Raw genomic sequence first — 20,602 nt, forward strand, 5'->3', positions numbered from 1 at the left:
ACACATCGGAAAATTCGTTGATTGATAGTGGTGCCTCAAGGCACTTCACCAGATACAAAGAAGCCCTCTCTACTCTGATAGAAAAGGACACAAACTTGGAGATCATCCTTGGAGACAATGCCACTTATCCCGTGAAGGGAGTAGGGAATGTTACCCTTCAATTGAATCAAGGTTACACTATTCATTTGCAAAAAGTACTATATATACCTAATCTCAAGAAGAACCTAGTGTCCATTTCAACCATGGAGGACAAAGGATTCAAGGTGGCATTCATCAATGGAAACGTACGTTTTTGGAAAAGAAATTTTAAAGATGCTTTTACTCTTGGGTTCAGGGTTGACACTTTGTATCAAGTTGGAGGAAGTCCATTGGGAGCCATGTCTTGTGACACATCTCTACAATCTGAACTATGGCATCGGAGGTTTGCCCAAATTCATTATAAGGCACTACCTGACGTGAGACAAATGGTGACAGGTATGCCCGAGTTCAAAGTAGAGCAAGAAGGTGTATGTCCGGGACGTGCCGAAGGAAAACTTACAAGGGGACCATTCCCCTCAAGTAATAGCAAGACCACAGATATATTACAATTGATCCACTCCGACATATCTGGTATGCTCTTTGGGAGGATACTTATATTATCTCACCTTTACGGATGATTATTCTCGCAAGTCTAGATCTACTTCTTGAGGAAGAAGGATGAAGTGTTCACCTGATTCCAACACTTCAAAGCCTTGATCGAAAACCAATCTGAGAAGAAAATCAAGATATTGAGGATAATGGGACCGAGTACGAATCCAACGAATTCCAAGATTATTGCAGAGAAGTTGGCATTAAGAGGGAGACTACAACGCCATACACTCCTAAGCATAATGGTGTGGCTGAAAGGAAGAATCGCTCTATTGTAGAAGCAATTCATGCCATGCTTCATGATCAAGGCATTTCAAAGTTCCTATGGGATGAAGCTGCAAATACCGCCGTGTATATTCAAAACTGATGCCCTCATCAAGCATTGGACTCCAAGACTCCCGAAGAAATGTTCACTGGCAAGAAACCCGACGTCTCTCATTTTAGAATTTTTGGAAGTCCCATATATTTTCATGTGCCAAAAGAGAAAAGAAGCAAATTGGGTGCATCTGGGAAGACAGGAATCTTTGTGGGCTATAGTGAAAATTCTAAGGGATATAGAATTTATGTGGTTGGTCAAAAGGAAGTTGAGATTAGTCATGATGTCACCTTCGACGAAGATATGGTGCTCAGGAAGATCAACAACCTTCCTATCCTAAGGACGGACAAAGAAGCTGACACCAGAAATCAGGGTGCAAATGAAGACAAAATGATGCCTGATGTTGATGAACCTATGGATCCTATTGATCCTCCTCCTCATGAGACCTCCTCCTCCAAAAGGAGACCCTCGTGGCTTAGGGAGACTCTCGAAGATGCCGAGAGACATATTGCACCAAGGGGGACTTTTCGTGAAAGCAAGAAGTCGAACAGGTATCAAGGATATTTGACTGCCATGAGCACTATCATTCAAAATGAGCCTTCATCATTCGAAGAAGCCGCGAAGCATCAAGTATGGAAGGATGCTATGAATGAAGAATACGGGTCAATTATGAAGAATGTTGTCTGGGATGTGGTCCCTAGACCCCAGGACAAATCGGTTGTCACCTCTAAGTGGCTCTATAAAATCAAACATGGAGTTGATGGAAGTGCAGACCCTCTTATTCACAAATGTAAGAGGGAGTTGGCTTCTGAATTTGAGATGAAGGACCTAGGACCAATGCACTATTTCCTAGGGTTGGAGATCTGGCAAAAGCCCAATGAAATTTTCCTCTCTCAAGGAAAATATGTTGTGAAGATATTAGAAAGATTTGGGATGGTGGACTGCAAACCTATGACTACTCTGATGGAACTTAACTTGAAGAAGTTATGTGGTAGTGTTGTTGGACCTGAATTGGGAAACGCTTCTGAGTATCGTCAACTCATAAGAGCACTAATGTTCTTGGTGAACTCCCGTCTGGACATATGTTTTGCAGTTAACACATTGAGCCAATATATTGGTTAAGCCTCATCATATACATTGGATTGGTGCCAAGAATCTTCTGAGATATCTTCGGGGCACAATCACTCATGGAGTAAGATACACTATCGGAGATGTGAGGCTACATGGTTATTCTGATGCTAATTGGGCTGGCAGTGTGGTGGATCGCAAAATCACTTATAGATGTTGTTTTTCTTTGGGTTCTGCTTCGATATCCTAGATGAGCAGGAAGAAGAAATCGGTTGCCTTGAGCAATGCCGAGGCCGAATACATAGCTGCTAGTATGGCCTCCTATGAAGCTGTCTAGTTGAGGAAGCTCTTCAATGAGCTATTTAGACATGTGTTGGATACCATCGTGATCCTCTGCGACAACCAGAATGGGATCCAATTATCATAGAATCCCATGTTTCATGATCACTCCAAGCATATAGATATCAGGTACCACTTTATCTGGGACATGGTACAACGAGGAGCAACAAGGCTCCATCACATTGGGACTGATGAACAGGTCGTCGATATTCTGACAAAGCCCTTGGGGAAGGTCAAATTCTTAGCCTTCCAAGAACGACTGGAGACGTGGAGAGACCCTCTTCTGAGGGTCCTATATGAGATGGACATTGAGCTCTGGGAGCTCCGAGGAGCTTGGGGTACTTCTTGGAGCGATGAGCAAACATAGGGTGAGTGGTTCAGCCTTCCCCTAGTGGTTTGCTGTGTACAGGGTGAGTGGTTCAGCTTTCCCCTAGTGGTTTGTTGTGTATAGGGTGAGTGGTTCAGCCTATACACAGCCTTCCCCTAGTGATACCCCTTGGCGACATGTAGGCAGAATGAGTGGTTCATCCTTCTCCTGCTAAGACATCCTACCCATGCAGTCTGGGACTCATGGGAAGTACCTCTCATCTGGCCAATGAGTAGGGAAAAGAGAATAGGGACCATAGTACTACCGATGTACGCATCATGTACTATCGTACCCCCTATGCCAGGATGACCGATATTGATCTGGGACCGATATTGATCTGGGATCAATGAGAACTAACTTTGGGTTAGTAAGAGTGGTATGAGACATCCTCTTTTGATTGGACTGACTTCGGGTCAGTAAGAGTGGCATGAGACACCCTCTTTTGATTGGAACCAACCTCGGGTTATTAAGAGTGTTATGAGACACTCTCTTTTGATTGGAACTGACTTCGGGTCAGTAAGAGTGGTATGAGACACTCTCTTTTGATTAGAACTGACTTCGGGTCATTAAGAGTGGTATGAGACACTCTCTCTTGATTGGAACTGACTTCGGGTCATTAAGAGTGGTATGAGACTCTCTTTTGATTGGGACTGATTTCGGGTCAGTAAGCATGGTATGAGACTCTCTTTTGATTGGGACTGACTTCGGGTTAGTGGAGAATGGTATGATACATTCTCGATCACTTCTTCTTATTCATAGTTCAGCAAAGCAAAGCAGAGCAGTGCAGAGAAGTGCATTGATGGCAAAGATAATATAGATTGGCAGATGGATTAGAAGATGGAGCTCTCCCTAGTTGAGAGGGAGTGTTAAAATTGGCAACTAGGGCCAAACTCCACATGGGTCATCTTATTTATGATAGCTGATATTTTTCTTGGATTCCTCTCTCCGAGAGGTGTAGGAATGATCTAGAGATCATCCAATTCTGACATGTACAAATGAAGTTATGAATTTATTTTGATTATGGAAAAATTGTCAAGGTCGGCCAACAAACTCATGTAGGCTCAGAAGCCCAACAGTCACGTCTATTCATCCTCAACGTTGCATATAAATAGAAGGTGACTTAGCCTCATTTGGACACACTCACCTTCACACTTCTCTCTCGCTCTCACCATTGATTGGGTACAGATTTATGGGCCTCTTTCTCTCCACACGTCCGAAATTTCAGGAGAGCGAAATTTCAAGAGACTGAAATTTCACGAGGCTAAAATTTCAAGAGAGCGAAATTTCAGGAGCCCGAAATTTCAGGAGACCAGATTTCTGGACAATTTGACCAAGCGTTGACCAGCATGCGTTGACCTCCTTTGACTGCGTTTTAGTGAGAGTTATCTCTGTTTGGGCAGGCCGCATTTCTGGGCATAGAAATCGAGGCTAAACGTTGACTGTTGACCAGCGTTAACTATAGCTAGGGATGACTGCAGGTGGGCTATTTGACCAAACTTTGATTGGGCTAAATTTCACTGTTTTAAGGGTTGTGTTATCTCGCTGTTTGGAGGCTGAAGTTGACCGATTTGCTGAGGGTCAAATCTGCCCTATTGACCAGCGTTGACATTTCTAGTTAGGGTTCTTTTGGTGTTGTTATAAATTATCAGATTTGAAAATTGTACTATCTCTCTCTGTTGAACTATTGAAGACTAAAAGAAGATTTAATCAGGGGGTTTCCCCACATTGGGGTTTGTCCCTGGCTGGTGCCACATCTTGTGTCCTCTTGTCTTGGCTTATCTTCTATTGTTTATGTTTATGTTCTATCTGCGTTTTACTATCATGTTGATGTGATTACTAATCTAAATATTGATACTGGGCCAATAAAGAAATTGAAGTAAAATTGCTCTAAAGCATAGAACATACCATTGTTGCCTAAAATTAACATGTTCCCAATAGACACACAAGCCCAGAGGTGAGCCCCCGATAGTTTAAAAGCAGGGTAGGTTCAAAGCGCGCGGGGTGACGTATGGACGGGACACAGTGATACACACATGGTCCCACCTCTCCTCCCATTGGTGTGGCATGGACCCCCTTCACAAGTCAACTAAGTGGACAGACCCCGGAACAATTACAAGTGCAAAAAGGGTGAGGAGACAGCATACCAGGAAAGTTGGCAGCAGTTAACGACCCATCAATTTGGGCGATATATATAAATAATTGCACGTTATCATATAGTGCAGGGAATGGTGGTAAACCCAATTCATGAACAGGTCTACAACCATTAACAATTTGCCATGTGGCACTAGGAGGTTAGCCATGTGGTTGCCACATGCCTGAGACAATGATATGGTGCTATCTAGTTCACCAGAACTATAATGGGCACATCTCTTGATCTAGAGATCAGATTGAGGTAAAGTTTTATATCACTAGAATCATCTTCACGAGACGAACGCAATGGTGATGTCAAACTCAGGCCTTAAGCGAGTTGAAAAGAAAGAAATTTTTAGACCCCATTTCCATAACAGCACCTTGGATTTTGGGTCAGCATAGTAACTGTCCTCCTCCTAACCTGTGCTTTGTAGGGAATTAGAAGGGGGGTTGTTACAAATTTTCGTTGAACAAGGGATTGCAATGAAAAAAAGTTTGTTGCAAATCATGTAATGGCTAATCGAACAAACTCTTCACCCCACAGTGTGCTTTCTCATAAGATTCAAAACCCATGAGTGGTTATAAATGTACCTAGTTATGGATTTTGTTTCTTCCACACACTTCTTTGCCCACTCAATTTTGCCAATATCTTCAAGAATGAGGTCCAAACAATTGCTTACACATGCAGTCCACCAAATGGTGGGGTGTTTTTCCGCCAACATCATTCCAACTACAACATAGTTGGAGGCATTATTTGTGATCAACAATGTCAACCTCTACTCCCATTACTACTTCATCCAAAAGAAGAAATAGTAATTGTGCATCCTTCACCTGATCAGATAAGTCAACGGATTTGAGAAACATAGTAACTTTTGGGCAAGCAATTAAGAAATTTAAAATGGTGTGGACTCTACCATCACTCTGTCAATCAGACATAACTGTGGACCCTATTTTGGTCCATAATTGATTGAGCTCTATGAGGCACTCATTTATTCTTTGGACCTCATTTTGTAGAAGTGGCCCCCTGATATCATGAAATTTAGGGCCTTTGAAGCCAAGTCCACATGAAACTATAGCATCAATCATAGGGGTTGATAATATGCAGAATTAGTGGCATTAAAAGGTATGTTTACATCATACCGCCATCTAGCAATTGCATTCATATGCAACCTCCTCTATCTTCTTCCATTTATCTTCAATGGTGAGTTGAGAAGCAGGGGTGGTGTTGGGTGCAAAGAAAGAGTCAATCCCTTTACATATCAAAGTCCTCTTCAAAGTAGTTGAACTAGGGCCAAAAGTATGATGATGATCATCTCCAACTCTAACAGAGAAACTATAGGAATCTTCAGAATTGGGCATACATTCTTCAAAATCAAGGTTACTAAGAGCAACATCATCTTTTTTACTTTTACCTATTTCTTTTCTGAGTGTCTTATTTTTTCTCCTTTCTACTTGGAAAGCTTCAATCAAACTTTGTGTGAAAATTTGGAAGCCCCAAATTTCTACTATAGCAACTAATTAAGTTCCTTCTATTTGTTAAATTACTTGAACAAATTATTTATTGTTTCCTACAGTGAACACCAAAACTAATACACTGCAATCTTCACCAATTAAATTATAAGCGGAAACAAGAAACTTGTAATGTCCCAAATGAGAAAAATTTGGAACAAGCTCAAATTTTTAACACAGAAAAACTCCAGATACAAATTCGATTCATAAACAAAAGATTGCCATGTAAAAATAAACAAATAGAGCACTGCAATCTCACAACACAATGAATAAGAAAACTCTCAACTTTATTATATTAGATAACTAGGGTTTTACATGCACATACAACTAAGATAATCTAGCCTCAAACAGATCTACAACAATGTCACAAATCAGCCTCCAAACAAACTGAAAAACAATACACTACAACCTATGAACCCTAAATGGATTCACCAAGGGAAGAGATGGGTGCTCGCCCACTCTCACTGAATCACCTAAGGGTTTCCATCTTGGGGCTACTGCTAGAGTAGAGAACTACGTTCTCAAACCTCTCCACAAAGACAATACACAAATCCAAGATATCTCCAAATGTCCTCCTCCTCCTCTTTCATAGATCTGATGGATAGATCTCCAAGCCTCTAGAAGCATCTTATTTTATTACTTTATTATAATTCTAGAAGCTCCTTCATTGACTTTATCAAGTGACCCTTTAATTTTATTTTATTCACTGAAGTCACTTTTGGCCCCTTTTTCCCCAATTAATTATTTTTCCTTAATTAAATGACTAATTCAAGTCATTTTTAATTAAAGAAAATGGCAAATCGCCCACCATACTCTCTTCGGCCACTGGAAGTCTCTTCTCAGCATCCCACCCTGTAGATCTTCTCATTTTGGTTCCAATGAGCTATTATACTGAGGTGTTCCATCAATTAATTTCCCCGGAACGCCACCTTGAGCATAATTAATTAAGTCAGGCTCCATAATAATGCTAATTTTTTAAAGTTGTCAGAATGCGACAGAACGGAACGCAAATTGTGCAGATGATGTAATATGCTAAGTGAATGCCATCAAATCCCATAAAAAATCTTCAAAACTCCATCAGCACCCCAGATGACATAAGTCTGCTCCACTGACCTGGCCATCCCCTGCCTTGGAAATCCACCCTAACTGTACTATGAAGAAGAATAAAAATGGGGACATGAAAATCCTCCCGCCCCAAGATTGCTTGCCTTCAAGCAATCCAAATCTGTGGATCAATCTGGTGGCCCAATGTAACTGAGGCCCAATGCCTGGATCCCATACGAACCACTGGTCAATGTCACGCCTCCAAGCTATCGAAACATGACTGGATCCTCCAATACCTGGATCCCATGTCCATCTCTGACTCAACCTACTACTAGTAGATCCGCCTGGATCCCAATGCCACCAAGAAAGAGCATCAATGCTCCATGGCTCCTGTTGTGCTACAGTTCCGACTATGAATGTTGCTCCACCAACTGTGTACTAGCTCATCACCTCTCTCCAACCCAACCTCGGGCATAAGCCAAGGTCATTCCCGCTCTGCTAATGCAGGGCTAATGCTATGGAAATACTGGTGAACTGCCTATCCACCTCCCACTGATCCCTAAAACACATATAGTAACCTCCTCATCTAAGTGCCCCTGCTGTACTACGCCCATAGTTTTAAAAACCGGTGGAAAAAACCGGTTACCGGCCTAACCGGCCGGTTGGAAGCCTGGCCGGTCCGAACCGGCCCTTCTAACCCGGTTTAGACCCCCTCGTGCCCAAAAAAAGGCCCTAACCGGTAAAAACCGGCCGGTTTAGGGCGGAACCGGCCGGTTTATAGCAAACCGGCCGGTTCCGTCCTAAACCGGCCGGTTTATGGACAGGCCGCCGGTTAAAGCAAAAAAGCGCAGCGGTTTTGGAAATGAGGGCGGTTTAGGGGTTTTGGGGGTGAGGGAAAGGTATTTTCCCTCCAAAAACACCCTCACACTTGCTATAAGACACCCCTCTCACTCTCATTTGTCTCACACAACTGATTTGGAGTGTTTGTGAGTGTTTGTGAGTTTGTTTGTGAGCTTGGAGAGTGTGGAGTTTTTGCTGAAGTAGTCATCTTGGAGTTGGAGTTGGAGCTATTTTGGAGATAGTGTGTAGCTGTCAGTGGAGTTGCCATCATCAAGAGGAGGCTAAGGGAGCTACTTTGCATTTCCAGGTAAGGATTTGCACTTGATAATTCCTCATTTGAGTCTGCTGTCCATGAATTATTTTTTTTGTGCTATAAACTTCTCACTTCAATGATCTATCATCTATGCTAAGCCTATGAACTCTCTAGCTCTATGCTATCAAATTTTGTAGCTTGCATGTGCATTTTTTTCCTACATTTATCATTGGTTTTCCATGTTCCTTAGCTGCAATTTTTTTTTTAAATGGCAGATTTATTTGCAAATTGTTATTATTTCAAGCAAACATGGCTCCAAAAGGAAAGGACAGTGCATGGGTTCATTGTGATGTAATTGAGGGAAAAATGATATGCAAATTATGCCATAAATCTATTGGAGGTGGGGGTATTCTTAGGTTGAAACAACACTTGGCTGGGGTAAGAGGCCAAGTAAAGCCATGTGATGCACCAAAAGAACTGTTAGGTCCTATTAGGGCAGAATACATTGCCAAGCTTGAAAAATTTTATGAGGATAAGGCTAGGGAGAAGGCCATCCAAGATGAAATTGCAAGGAAGAGGGAATTAATGGAAACCATGAATGTTTTGAAACAGAGTGGGTATGATGATTATGAGATTCAAGACTCCACTTCTATCCCTTCCACCAATGACCCCTTTCACTATGTTCATCCTTCTGTTGGAGTTGGCCAACCATCAAAAGGAACAAAGAGACCAAACATCCAAAGTTATTTCTCATCTTCTGCCACCATTGCCTCTTCTAAATCTAATCCCACTTCCTCCCAGCCAAGTTCTCAACCCACTTTGGATCAGCATTGGAAAAAACAATGCAAAGAAACTTCTCACCAATACATTGCTAGATGGTGGTATGATTCAGATATCCCATTTAATGCTGCTCGCTCACCTTATTACCAAGCTATGTGGGACTCTGTTATAGCTGCAGGAAAGGGCTTCAAAGGCCCTAGTATGCATGACTTGAGGGGAGCTCTTTTGCAAAAAGAGATATCTTCCATTGATGAGTATTTGGTTGAGTTTAAAGAGTCATGGGTCAAAACAGGTTGTTCCATTATGTCAGATGGATGGACCGATGGAAAGAACCGCACTATCATTAATTTCCTTGTTTCTTGCCCTCAAGGAACCATGTTTTTGAAATCAGTTGATGCATCTGATAGGGTAAAGGATGCAAGCCTTCTATTTGAGCTTTTGGATAACATTATTCAGGAAGTTGGGGAGCAGCATGTTGTGCAGGTCATCACTGATAATGCCTCAAACTATGTTCTTGCTGGAAAGATGCTTGAGGCCAAATATAAGACCATATTTTGGACTCCATGTGCTGCACATTGCATAGACCTCATGCTTGAGGATATAGGCAAGGTGGAGTGGGTAAAAAACACTGTAGAGCATGCCAAGTGCATTACAAAATACATTTACAACCACTCATGGGTATTGAGCCTAATGAGGAAACACACTGGAGGAAAAGAGCTTGTTAGGCCTGCAATTACGAGATTTGCAACTCACTTCCTCACGTTGCAATGTCTCAATGGTCAACATAGAAACTTGCAGAAAATGTTTTCCTCTGATGAATGGTCTGAATCTCGGTGGGCTCGTAGACCAGATGGAAAAGACACCAAAAAGAAAGTGTTAGACACTTATTTTTGGAAAAGGTCTGTAGAGCTTGTGAAAATTACCGAGCCCCTTGTTAAGGTGCTAAGGTTGGTGGATGGGGAAAGATTGGCCATGGGCTACATTTATGAAGCTATGGATCAGGCAAAGGAGCAGATACGGGCAGCTTACAATGACAGGTTAGCTAAATATGGCCGTATATGGGAGATCATTGATAACAGATGGAACAATCAACTCCATCGTCCTATACATGCAGCCGGGTATTTTTTGAACCCAAGGTATCACTATAAAAATCGGCTAGGAGATCAGCATGATGGGGAGGTCAGAGCTGGATTGATTGATTGCTTGGAGCGCATGGTCCCTAACCATGTAGACCAGTTGGATATACATAGACAGCTTACTATTTTCAATCAAGCAAGTGGTACTTTTGGCAAAAACTTGGCAAAGATGGCAAGAGATGTGGACCAACCAGGTAAGCAATTCCAATTTCCATTTTGTTTTTCATTTCAAGTTAAAATTGTTTACGTTCTTTACAATTCAAATTATAAACTAAGTTACTAATTATTGTCTTTTTCTTTGCAGCACATTGGTGGGAGTCATTTGGTGGCCAGTGTCCTCAATTGCAAAGGTTTGCAATTAGAGTCCTCAGTCAAACTTGCAGTGCTTCAGGTTGTGAGCGCAATTGGTCTGTTTTTGAGCGCATACACACGAAGAAGAGAAACCGTTTGGAACAAAAACGGTTAAATGATCTTGTTTTTGTGCAATACAACCTTCGACTGAGGAGGAACCAAATGATGAGCAAATCACCTGATCTAGATCCCATTGTGTTGGACGATATTGATCCAACATCAGAATGGGTGGAGGAGACTGAAGATCCTGTGTTTGAGGCTGATTTTGATATCGACATGGCTTTAGCGGAGGATGAGGCAGATTATGTGGCGGCATCAGAACCAGGATCAGTAGCGGCATCAAGGAAAGGCAAGGAACCAATGGAAGGCACTAGTCGTGCAGGTCGACAAACTCGTGCTTCCATTAGGTCCACTTCTATTGTCATTGGTGGCATTGATACTGATGTTGCAGATGAGGCAGAGGCATCCTCAGACTCTGAACCAGATGATGTCTATGTAGCTCCTGATGATGATCCTGTGTCTAGTAGTGGTGATGGACTTTATGATTGATCATGTGTACACTGTAGACTTGTAGTAGGCCAATGGCCTCATAGCTTGCAGCATTGTTTTTGGACTTTATAGGCCATTTAGAGCCTCATTTCTTATGTATTTTGCTATTTTGTCGATGATATGTATTGCACTCGGTGCCATTTTGATATATTCACCTTTGCATGGTATATAAATGAGCAAACTTTGCATATTTTGTCTCTATTGGCTTGGAATCATGGTTTTACATCTTAAAAATAGTTTTGTTTCATTAAAAATTAATTATTTAATGTATTTTTTAAAAACCGGTTCGTTTAGACCAAACCAGTCCCGGTTAGACCGGTTTCGGTCGGTAAACCGGTTCATTAGGTGGACCGGTTCGGTCACCGGTTCCGGTTTTAAAAACACTGACTACGCCCCGAGCTAAGGTTGATACTCCATCAAAAGGATAGCAGCTCATGATCTCTTGCCAATCTAATGTATGTACACCTGTGCAAGGGATACGTATGTTATGCTGAAACTGGTCCACGCTCAACTCCTGAGGCTCTACCCAGTTAATCAAAATATGTCCAAGAAATATTGATGAATTGTTAGTCCACCTCCCACTGCTCCCTGAAACATATAGTAACCTCTTCATCTAAGTGCCCCTGTTGTACTATGCCCCGAGCTAAGGTTAATACTCCATCAAAAGGATACCAACTCATGATCTCTTTCCAATCTAGTGTATGGACACCTGTGCAAGGGATATGTATCTTATGTTGAAACTGGTCCACGCTCAACTCCTGAAGCTCTACCCGGTCAATCAAAATATGTCCGAGAAATTTTGCCTTCCTCCCTCTAATGGGAAGAAGTGGGCACACTGTGCTGCAAGCCCTAGCTATATACTCTTGGAGAGGATTGCTCCCTGAAAGTCCTGTTGCCTGTGCATCTACCCGCACCTCATCAGTGGGTCGGCCCAAAGATGGATGCACCGCCATCTCCAACAACTCCTGTCGTCTACTAGCCTCCTGAAAAACTACCCTATCAATCTCCAACATCTCCCAAGGACAAGTGTCTACAAATACTGCCTCCCTGGAGGCTGCCTGCACATCTACTTGCTCCACTCCCATGGCTGGCCCCAAGGGTGTCTCCCCATCCTCCATCATGGGCACAACATGAGCCACTAGCTAACTCTCCAACACTGCCCATCCCGCACACTGTGTGTAATCTGTGTCATGCTCCTCTATGTGCTCCCTATGTATGTGCTCCCTATGTTGAATCATTAGTCGCTCATCTGCTCTAGGATCTCCTTCACTCATGGGAACAATCATCTGCTCGTCATACTCCTCTACCACACATGGATGCACATCTGGGCTACTGACATCAATTCCACATGACTGCTTGTGCTCCTCAAAGGCATCATTGTATGAACCCATGGACTCCTCCAAAGAAGAGTCCTCATCCTTAAAGTCAAAAGGAATCTCCTCAACATCACTCAAGCATAAGTGGTTAGGTCCCCAAGGTCCCTTACAGATAAACCAAAGTCCCTTCCTCCTCATCTCATTCCTGTTGCATGAGCCCCCAATCCTGAGTCACTCCTCCCTGGCAACTGTCTCCTAAACAGCCCAATGTTCTGCTCAAGCAACCTCTCGGCTAGTTCATAAGCAGCAAGTGAGACCAACGGTTCTCTCCTCCAAACAAACAGCAATCGAGATTGCAACTCCCAGCAAATGTGTAATATTCCTAATTAGCCATGGCTAATTGGAATATTCGATTTTGTTCAACTTTTGCCTTCTATAGTTATTTGCAAATAAAAAGTGAGGAACGGGGACATAACTCACTTTTAGAATAAAAAGTCACTTCCTAGTAGCACAACGTTGTGACTTAAAGGCGAGCCAAGGGGGCCAAAGGGGGATGTAGAAATGGAGCCCACGTAGACACATGGAGGGACTGCGCAGGAGGGAAGAAACACATGGCAAGAGGGGAATCACGCAAGAGGAGGTGAGCCTTGGGATTGAGAGAGGCAAAGGCTATAAAAGAGAGAGGAGCCCCCTCATTTTGATCATTCCTGTTATGAGCATTTGTGATAGTCATTTCGACTTAGAGCACGCTGGTTGTTTAGCTAGTCTGCAGCACTATTTAGTGCATTGAGTGTCTCCGTTCGGAGATCTCACCCTTAGCCCCGGGGGACTTCAAGTGCCTGCTCGGGCAAGGTATTTCCATTGGCATTCCAGCAGTAGTTTCATCAGCATTTCAGCAACAGTTTCATCAGCGTTTTGGAGGACTGCGCAGCACTGAGAGGAGGACACAGTTCTTTCTGGCAGGAGTCTGGGTTGAGGGTTTGCAGGAGGATTTGTGCTGAGAGGTAGAGCAAGGGATCAGCTCTTGCATATTGGAGAATTTTGGCAGGAGTCTCCGACAGTTTTCTAGAGGGTTTCATTTAGTGGCAACGCAGAAAATTCAGGGACTGCGCAGAACCCCAAGGGGGTGATTTTCGGGGGTCGACCACTTCAGAAAAGCTTTTTGGGCTTTTCTGCGTTTCTTGAGTAGAATCCGATTCCAGAGTTTCAGCCTTTTCTGAGGAGGGGAGCAACGCCAAATCCTCATTTGATTTCTAGCAGCAGGAGCAGCACGGCAGTTCTCCAGCAGCTTGGACACAGGGGCCATTCCTTTGTTATTCTGAGTGTCTTTCTTCACTTGCCTGGTGCAAGTCGAGGCGCCATCTTCCTAATCACCTCCTGTACTCATTCTATTACTCAGTATAATAAAATGGCTCAGCATTCTTTCTGCATTTCTTGAGTATCTGCTTATGGTTATATTGTTATATGTTGCATCATTGTTATTTGTATCTCTTTGAGCATTCTCGGTTATTATACCATTTGTGTGTTTCTCGTATACTCTTAGACAGAGTCTGGAAAGGGCCATGTAGCCTCCGAATCTCATCCTCTTTTTAGAGGCGACATATCTAGTAAATGCCCTCCCAATCCATCTCTGGTTGGAATTTTTCTTGTGTTTGAGGAATATTCCTGGTAAGGGATATTACAATAGTATCCGAGCATAGATCTGGCTCAGCCTATGGAGCTAGCAATCTATGACATCGGGGGAAAAAGCCTATATCTGTTACAGAGGTCGGAGGTACAAAGACATTGGGCGTAGGTTGGAGAACACTTACGGAGAGGGAGACTGTGTTCCGGTGGTGGATGCAGAACAGGAGGAGCCTGTGGTAGATGCAGAAAAGAGGGAGCCTGTGGTGGACATAGAGCGGGAGGCTCCGATGGCAGATGATGACGGAAAGAGATTTGCAGATATGCTCCTCAAATCAATACAGGATCTGTCGAGGCAAATTGAGGTGATGGGGCAAAGATTCACGGTAGTAGAGGCCAGAAAGTGTGAGAGCCCACGGGTTTTCCAGGTTGGTGAGGGATCGAGTGCGTCCCACAATTTGCCAGAGCAGCGTGATACTGCGCAGCAGGTGGCCTCACATGCCCCTACACGCTTTACCATGCCCACTTTCTTAGGAGTAGACATGGGGGCCGTAGCCCAGTAGGAGGCAGAGCCCGGACATATGGGTGATTATTTTGCAGAGTACCAGGCCTATGGGCAAGAGTTCAGGGAAACCCTCTCATTCAAAGATTGTGTTCAGCTCCAGCGGGATAGTAGACCCCGCAACCATCACAAAGGGTACCCGGCATTACCATAATGGTGACACCCACCGTGCAGCGAGTAGATTCCACTTGCCTACGTTTGACGGTTCATCAAACAGTTCGGCAAAGTCTTGGGTAGAGAAGCAAGACATTTATTTTCAGCTTAACCAAATGTCGGAGACAGAGGCCATCAAGGTGGCAACATTGCACTTGGATGGTGAGGCCCAGGATTGGTGGTTTCATGGGATGGTTACACTCGGGCACTCCACAGTGATGACATTTGCTGAGTTTACCAGGAGATTGATGGAGCAATTTGATCGGAGGGATCCAGAGCAACATTGTGTTGAGGTGATGAGGCTCAAACAGACAGGGAGCCCAGAGACCTATATTGCAAATTTCTTGATCTCCGTGATGGTGCCAGACCTATCCACGGCATAGAGGGTCTATATGTATGTTGAGGGATTAGCAGAGCCACTTCGAGGTCTAGTACGATCCACTAGACCAGCGACACTCCAGGACGCTATCAGCAGGACCCGGGACTTACAGGATGTCTTACCCAGGACCCGGACACCTTACCCCCAGAGACAGACTTACAGTCTAAGGGGAAGGATGTGAGGATTCCACCTCCAAAGGGGAATCCAGGACGAGTACAGATTGATGACAATGTCAGGAGAGAGCTGAAGAAGAAGCGGTTGTGCTTCACATGTCAGGAGTTGTGGGCACCGGGACATAGATGTGCTGCTGGCAAAGCACATTTTATTGAGGTCTTATCCGAGAGCAGAGGAGAAGAGGATGACGAGGATGATGTGGAGGCAGGAGATAGCCATGCCATACAGGGAGCTTTGCCACCTCCACCGCCAGCAGCAGGTGGTGCATCTTTTGCACCCACTGGAGGGGCCCTTGCAACATTGCGAGGAGTTCCCAAATATCTGACGCTACGCGTACGAGGGACAGTACCTGGCTAGCGAGTATCAGTTTTGGTTGACAGTGGGGCGACCCACAACTTCATCGATGCACAGATGGTTGAGCAGAGAGGTATACAAACAAAGAGCTTTGATGGGTTTTTAGTCTTGCTCCCAGGAGATCAGACCATGACGTGTGCTCGTTATGTTCCAGAGCTTTCAGTGACGATGGGCACCTACACATTGACTGACCACTTTTTCGTGGTCGATATTCCGAACACCAACATGACACTGGGTGTTTAGTGGCTTATCACTCTAGGGAAGGTCACGACAGATTGGAAGACCCTAGAGATGGAGTGGGATGACGAGAAGACAGGGAGGCATGAGAAGATATGGGGACAGCACACATATCCGCCTCAGACTGTTTCGGCTCATCGGATGGAGGCAGTCTTCCGGAAGGGAGACAGAGAGTAGGCAGTGGAGCTGCGTGCATCAAAAGCAGGGACTATAGGGCAGACGATACATCCAAAGATACAGTCTATCCTTGATCGGTATGCCATAGTGTTTGGGGAGATTCCACCAGGACGCCACCGGATCGGGGGTTTGAGCACACCATCGAACTTGAGCAGGGCATACAAGCCGTGATTACCACCCCCTATAGGCACCCCAAGGCCTATCGAGATGAGATTGAGTGGGCTATCAAGGAGTTGCTGGCTCTTGGGCACATCCGACCGAGCACGAGTCCTTTTGCTTCTTCTATGGTGTAGGTGAAGAAGAAGGACGGTACATTGAGGATGTGCATTGACTACAGGGCCCTGAACAAGAAGACCCTGAAGAACAGGTACCCCATACCCAGGATCGATGAGTTGATGGACAAGTTGAGAGGGGCACGTTTCTTCTCAAAGATTGATTCGAGATCTGGGTGCCATCAAATTCGCGTGAGGGAGCAGGACATTCCCAAGACCGCCTTCAGGTGTCACTCTGGGCACTCTAAGTTCTTGGTGATGCCTTTTGAGCTTAACCAATGCCCCAGCTGCATTTCAGTCTTACATGAATCACATCTTTCGTAGTCACTTGAGGAAGTTTGTGTTGGTATTCTTTGATGACATTCTCATTTACAGCAAGACTTGGGAGGAGCATCTCTAGCACATTGAGACAGTATTGCATATCTTACAGGAGCAACAGTTCTATGCCAAACTCTCCAAGTGTGAGTTTGAGTTGACGGAGATGTTGTATTTGGGACACATCATAGAGGTGGACAGAGTGAGGGTCCACGAGGAGAAGATCAAGGCCATCAGAGAATGGTCGGAGCCGAGAAACGTGACGGAACTTCGAGGATTCATTGGCATTTGTACTTACTACCAGAAGTTCGTCAAAGGTTTCTCACAGCTTGCTGCACCCCTGACAGATTTGACGAGGAAGGGGGCATTCAGTTGGTCAGATACAGCGCGGCGAGCCTTTGATAGGCTCAAGGAGATTATGAGCAGCTGCCCAGTGATTGCGTTGCCAAATTTTACGCAGCCATTTGTTTTGGAGTGTGATGCGTCGGGAGAGGGGATCGGCGCAGTATTGATGCAGGGAGGTCATCCTATAGCCTTTAAGAGCCGGAAGCTCCTTCTGCACGAGAGGTTGTATTCTATATATGACAAGGAGATGCTAGCCATCATGCATGCATTGGCTAAGTACCGACAGTATTTGGTGGGTAACAGGTTCAGAGTGAGGACTGATCACAACAGCCTCAAGTTATTTTTGGAGCAGAAGCAACTACAGGAGAGGCAGCAGAAGTGGATCACTAAGATCTAAGCATATGACTTTGACATTGAGTATGTCAAGGGTAAGAACAACGTGGTAGCAGATGCCCTTTCACGTAGACCAGCCACGTTGTCTCTTATGAGCTTGGATACAGACTGGAGGGCTCGACTCTTAGTAGAGTACTCCAAGGACAGGTTTGCGTGTCAAGTTCTGGAGGGGCAGGTGGCAGACGACAAGTACAGGGTGGTCGATGAGATCATCTATTACAGGGACCGGATCTTCTTGACTGAGGGGTTTCAACTCAAGAAGAAGATACTCCAGGCATCACATGATTCACCTTTGGCAGGACATCAGGGGTTTACCAAAACCTACAGGGCCATTAGAGAAAGGTTCTCATGGAAGGGCCTCAAGGAGGACGTACTCCAGCACATCCGAAAGTGCGATGTTTGCCAGAGGAACAAGGGAGAGATGAGCCATCCCGCGGGTTTATTGCAGCCTCTTCCCATTCCAGAGGGGAAATGGGAGAGTATTTCGATGGACTTCATCACAGGGTTGCCCATGGTACAGGGCAATGATTGTATCTTTGTCGTCGTTGATCGACTGACGAAGTACGTACATTTTTTTGCCATATCCGCACACAATACAGCAGCACAGGTGGCCAAGTTATTCTTTAGGGAGATCTTCAGGCTACATGGTCTTCCTAATACCATCGTCAGTGATAGGGACAATCGTTTCATGGGCGGGTTTTGGCAGGAGCTTTTCCAGTTGGTGGGGACGAAGTTGACACCAAGTACCAGTTATCACCCACAAACGGATGGGCAGACAAAGATAGTTAACAAATGGCTGGAGGGCCACTTGCATAACTATGTCAGTGGGCAGCAGCAAGAATGGCTGAAGTGGCTGCATCTGGGGGAGTACTGCTACAATACTTCACATCACATGTCCATTGGTATGTCACCATTCCATGCCTTATATGGGTATCATCCTTTATCTTTTGTTGACGTGATGTTTGGTGATAGCAGGGCTCCTAGAGCCAAGATTTGGATCCAAGAGAGTCAGGATATCCTTCGAGCTTTCAACGATAACATGGCTACAGTGCAGAACTAACAGAAGTTGTATGCCGATAGGGATTGGGTGGAGAGACAGTTCAAGGTAAGGGACATGGCTTACCTACGATTACAGCCATACTGACAGTCGTCACTGAAGCAGAAGGGGGCTGAGAAGCTCAAGCCCCGCTTTTATGGGCCATACAAGGTGATACACAGGATTGGATAGGAGGCATATGAGTTGAAGCTGCCCCAAGGCAGCAAGATTCATAACATTTTTCATGTATCATGCCTGAAGAAGGCATTAGGGCAGCAGGTAATAGTGACAGATGAGCTACCACCCATGGATGATGAAGGGCATTTGGTATTGCAACCAGAGGCTATCATTGATACCAGGGAGAGGCAGCTGCGGAGTAGGACGGTCAGAGAATTCTTGGTGAGATGGAAGAATTTTCCGGATGAGGATGCCACTTGGGAGAGTGAGAAGATCTTACAGCATCCATCACTCCAGTTGCTTGAGGACAAGCAACATTTTGCAAGGGGAGACTGTAATATTCCTAATTAGCCATGGCTAATTGGAATATTCGATTTTGTTCAATTTTTGCCTTCTATAGTTATTTGTAAATAAAAAGTGAGGAAGGGGGACATAACTCACTTTTAGAATAAAAAGTCACTTCCTATTAGCACAATGTTGTGACTTAAAGGGGAGCCAAGGGGGCAAAGGGGGATGCAAAAATGGAGCCCACGCAGACACATGGAGGGACTGCGCAGGAGGGAAGAAACACGTGGCAAGAGGGGAATCACGCAGGAGGAGGTGAGCCTTGGGATTGAGAGAGGAGCCCCCTCATTTTGATCATTCCTGTTATGAGCATTTGTGATAGTCATTTCGACTTAGAGCACGCTGGCTGTTTAGCTAGTCTGCAACACTGTTTAGTGCATTAAGTGTCTCCGTTCGAAGATCTCACCCTTAGCCCCAGGGGACTTCGAGTGCCTGCTCGGGCAAGGTATTTCCATTGGCATTCCAGCAGTAGTTTCATCAGCATTTCAACAGCAGCTTCATCAGTGTTTTGGAGGACTGTGCAGCACTAAGAGGAGGACGCAGTTCTTTCTGGCAGATGTCTGGGTTGAGGGTTTGCAGGAGGATTTGCGCTGAGAGGTAGAGCAGGGGATCAGCTCTTGCATATTGGAGAGTTTTGGCAGGGGTTTTAGAGAGTTTTCTGGAGGGTTTCATTCAGTGGCAGTGCAGAGCATTGAGGGACTACGCAGAACCGGTGATTTTCGGGGGTCGGCCCCTTCAGAAAAGCTTTCTGGGCTTTTCTGGGTTTCTTGAGTAGAGTCCGATTCCAGAGTTTCAGCCTTTTCTAAGGAGGGGAGCAGCCCCAAATCCTCATTTGATTTCTAGCAGCAGCAGCAGCACGGCAGTTCTCCAGCAGCTTGGACGCAGGGGCCATTCTTTTGCTATTCTGAGTGAATTTCTTCACTTGCTTGGTGCAAGTCGAGGTGCCATCTTCCTGATCGCCTCCTGTACTCATTCTATTACTCAGTATAATAAAATGGCTCAGCATTCTCTCTGCATTTCTTGAGTATCTGCTTATGGTTATATTGTTATATGTTGCATCATTGTTATTTGTATCTCTTTGAGCATTCTTGATTATTATACCACTTGTGTGTTTCTCATATACTCTTAGACAGAGTCTGGAAAGGGCCAGGTAGCCTCCGGATCTCGTCCTCTTTTCAAAGGCGACATATCTGGTAAATGCCCTCCCAGTCCATCTCTGGTTGGAGTTTTGCTTGTGTTTGAGGAATATTCCTGGTAAGGGATATTACAAAATGGCATCACGACCTCTCATACATGATGACAAGATGGACTGCATGTGTGCTACTACTATGTCAAAATGATCTTTCCTAATGCTGGAAAAGCATTGGAACATCTGTAGGATCAAACCGTCACACTCCAGATCAAACATGATCTCATAAGTCCTAGTCATGGTCAT

General features: G+C 44.6%; 2 protein-coding genes across 2 annotated transcripts in view; one reads left to right on the top strand and one right to left on the bottom strand.

The window, feature by feature from the left end:
* The window catches only part of ABCB28 (non-intrinsic ABC protein 8), a 507,377-nt gene that overhangs the window by 268,639 nt on the left and 218,136 nt on the right, over positions 1-20,602 (bottom strand). The window lies entirely within an intron of this gene.
* Positions 8,185-11,309, top strand: LOC149191506 (uncharacterized). The gene is made up of 2 exons (XM_089406161.1): positions 8,185-10,603; positions 10,714-11,309. The coding sequence occupies exons 1-2, from the start codon at positions 8,803-8,805 to the stop codon at positions 11,307-11,309; spliced, it is 2,397 nt and encodes a 798-aa protein (XP_089262287.1). The 5' UTR covers positions 8,185-8,802.

This window comes from Pinus tabuliformis, chromosome 2_2, assembly GCF_031772625.1.
Source record: "Pinus tabuliformis cultivar Carrire ecotype Pingquan chromosome 2_2, CPIR1, whole genome shotgun sequence".
Lineage (NCBI taxonomy): Eukaryota > Viridiplantae > Streptophyta > Pinopsida > Pinales > Pinaceae > Pinus > Pinus tabuliformis.

Bases quoted from the DNA above. Each gene is read 5' to 3' on its own strand.
- LOC149191506 (XM_089406161.1), top strand. From the start codon at position 8,803: ATGGCTCCAAAAGGAAAGGACAGTGCATGGGTTCATTGTGATGTAATT. The intron at 10,604-10,713 runs GTAAGCAATTCC...TTTTCTTTGCAG, and splicing joins AAGAGATGTGGACCAACCAG to CACATTGGTGGGAGTCATTT.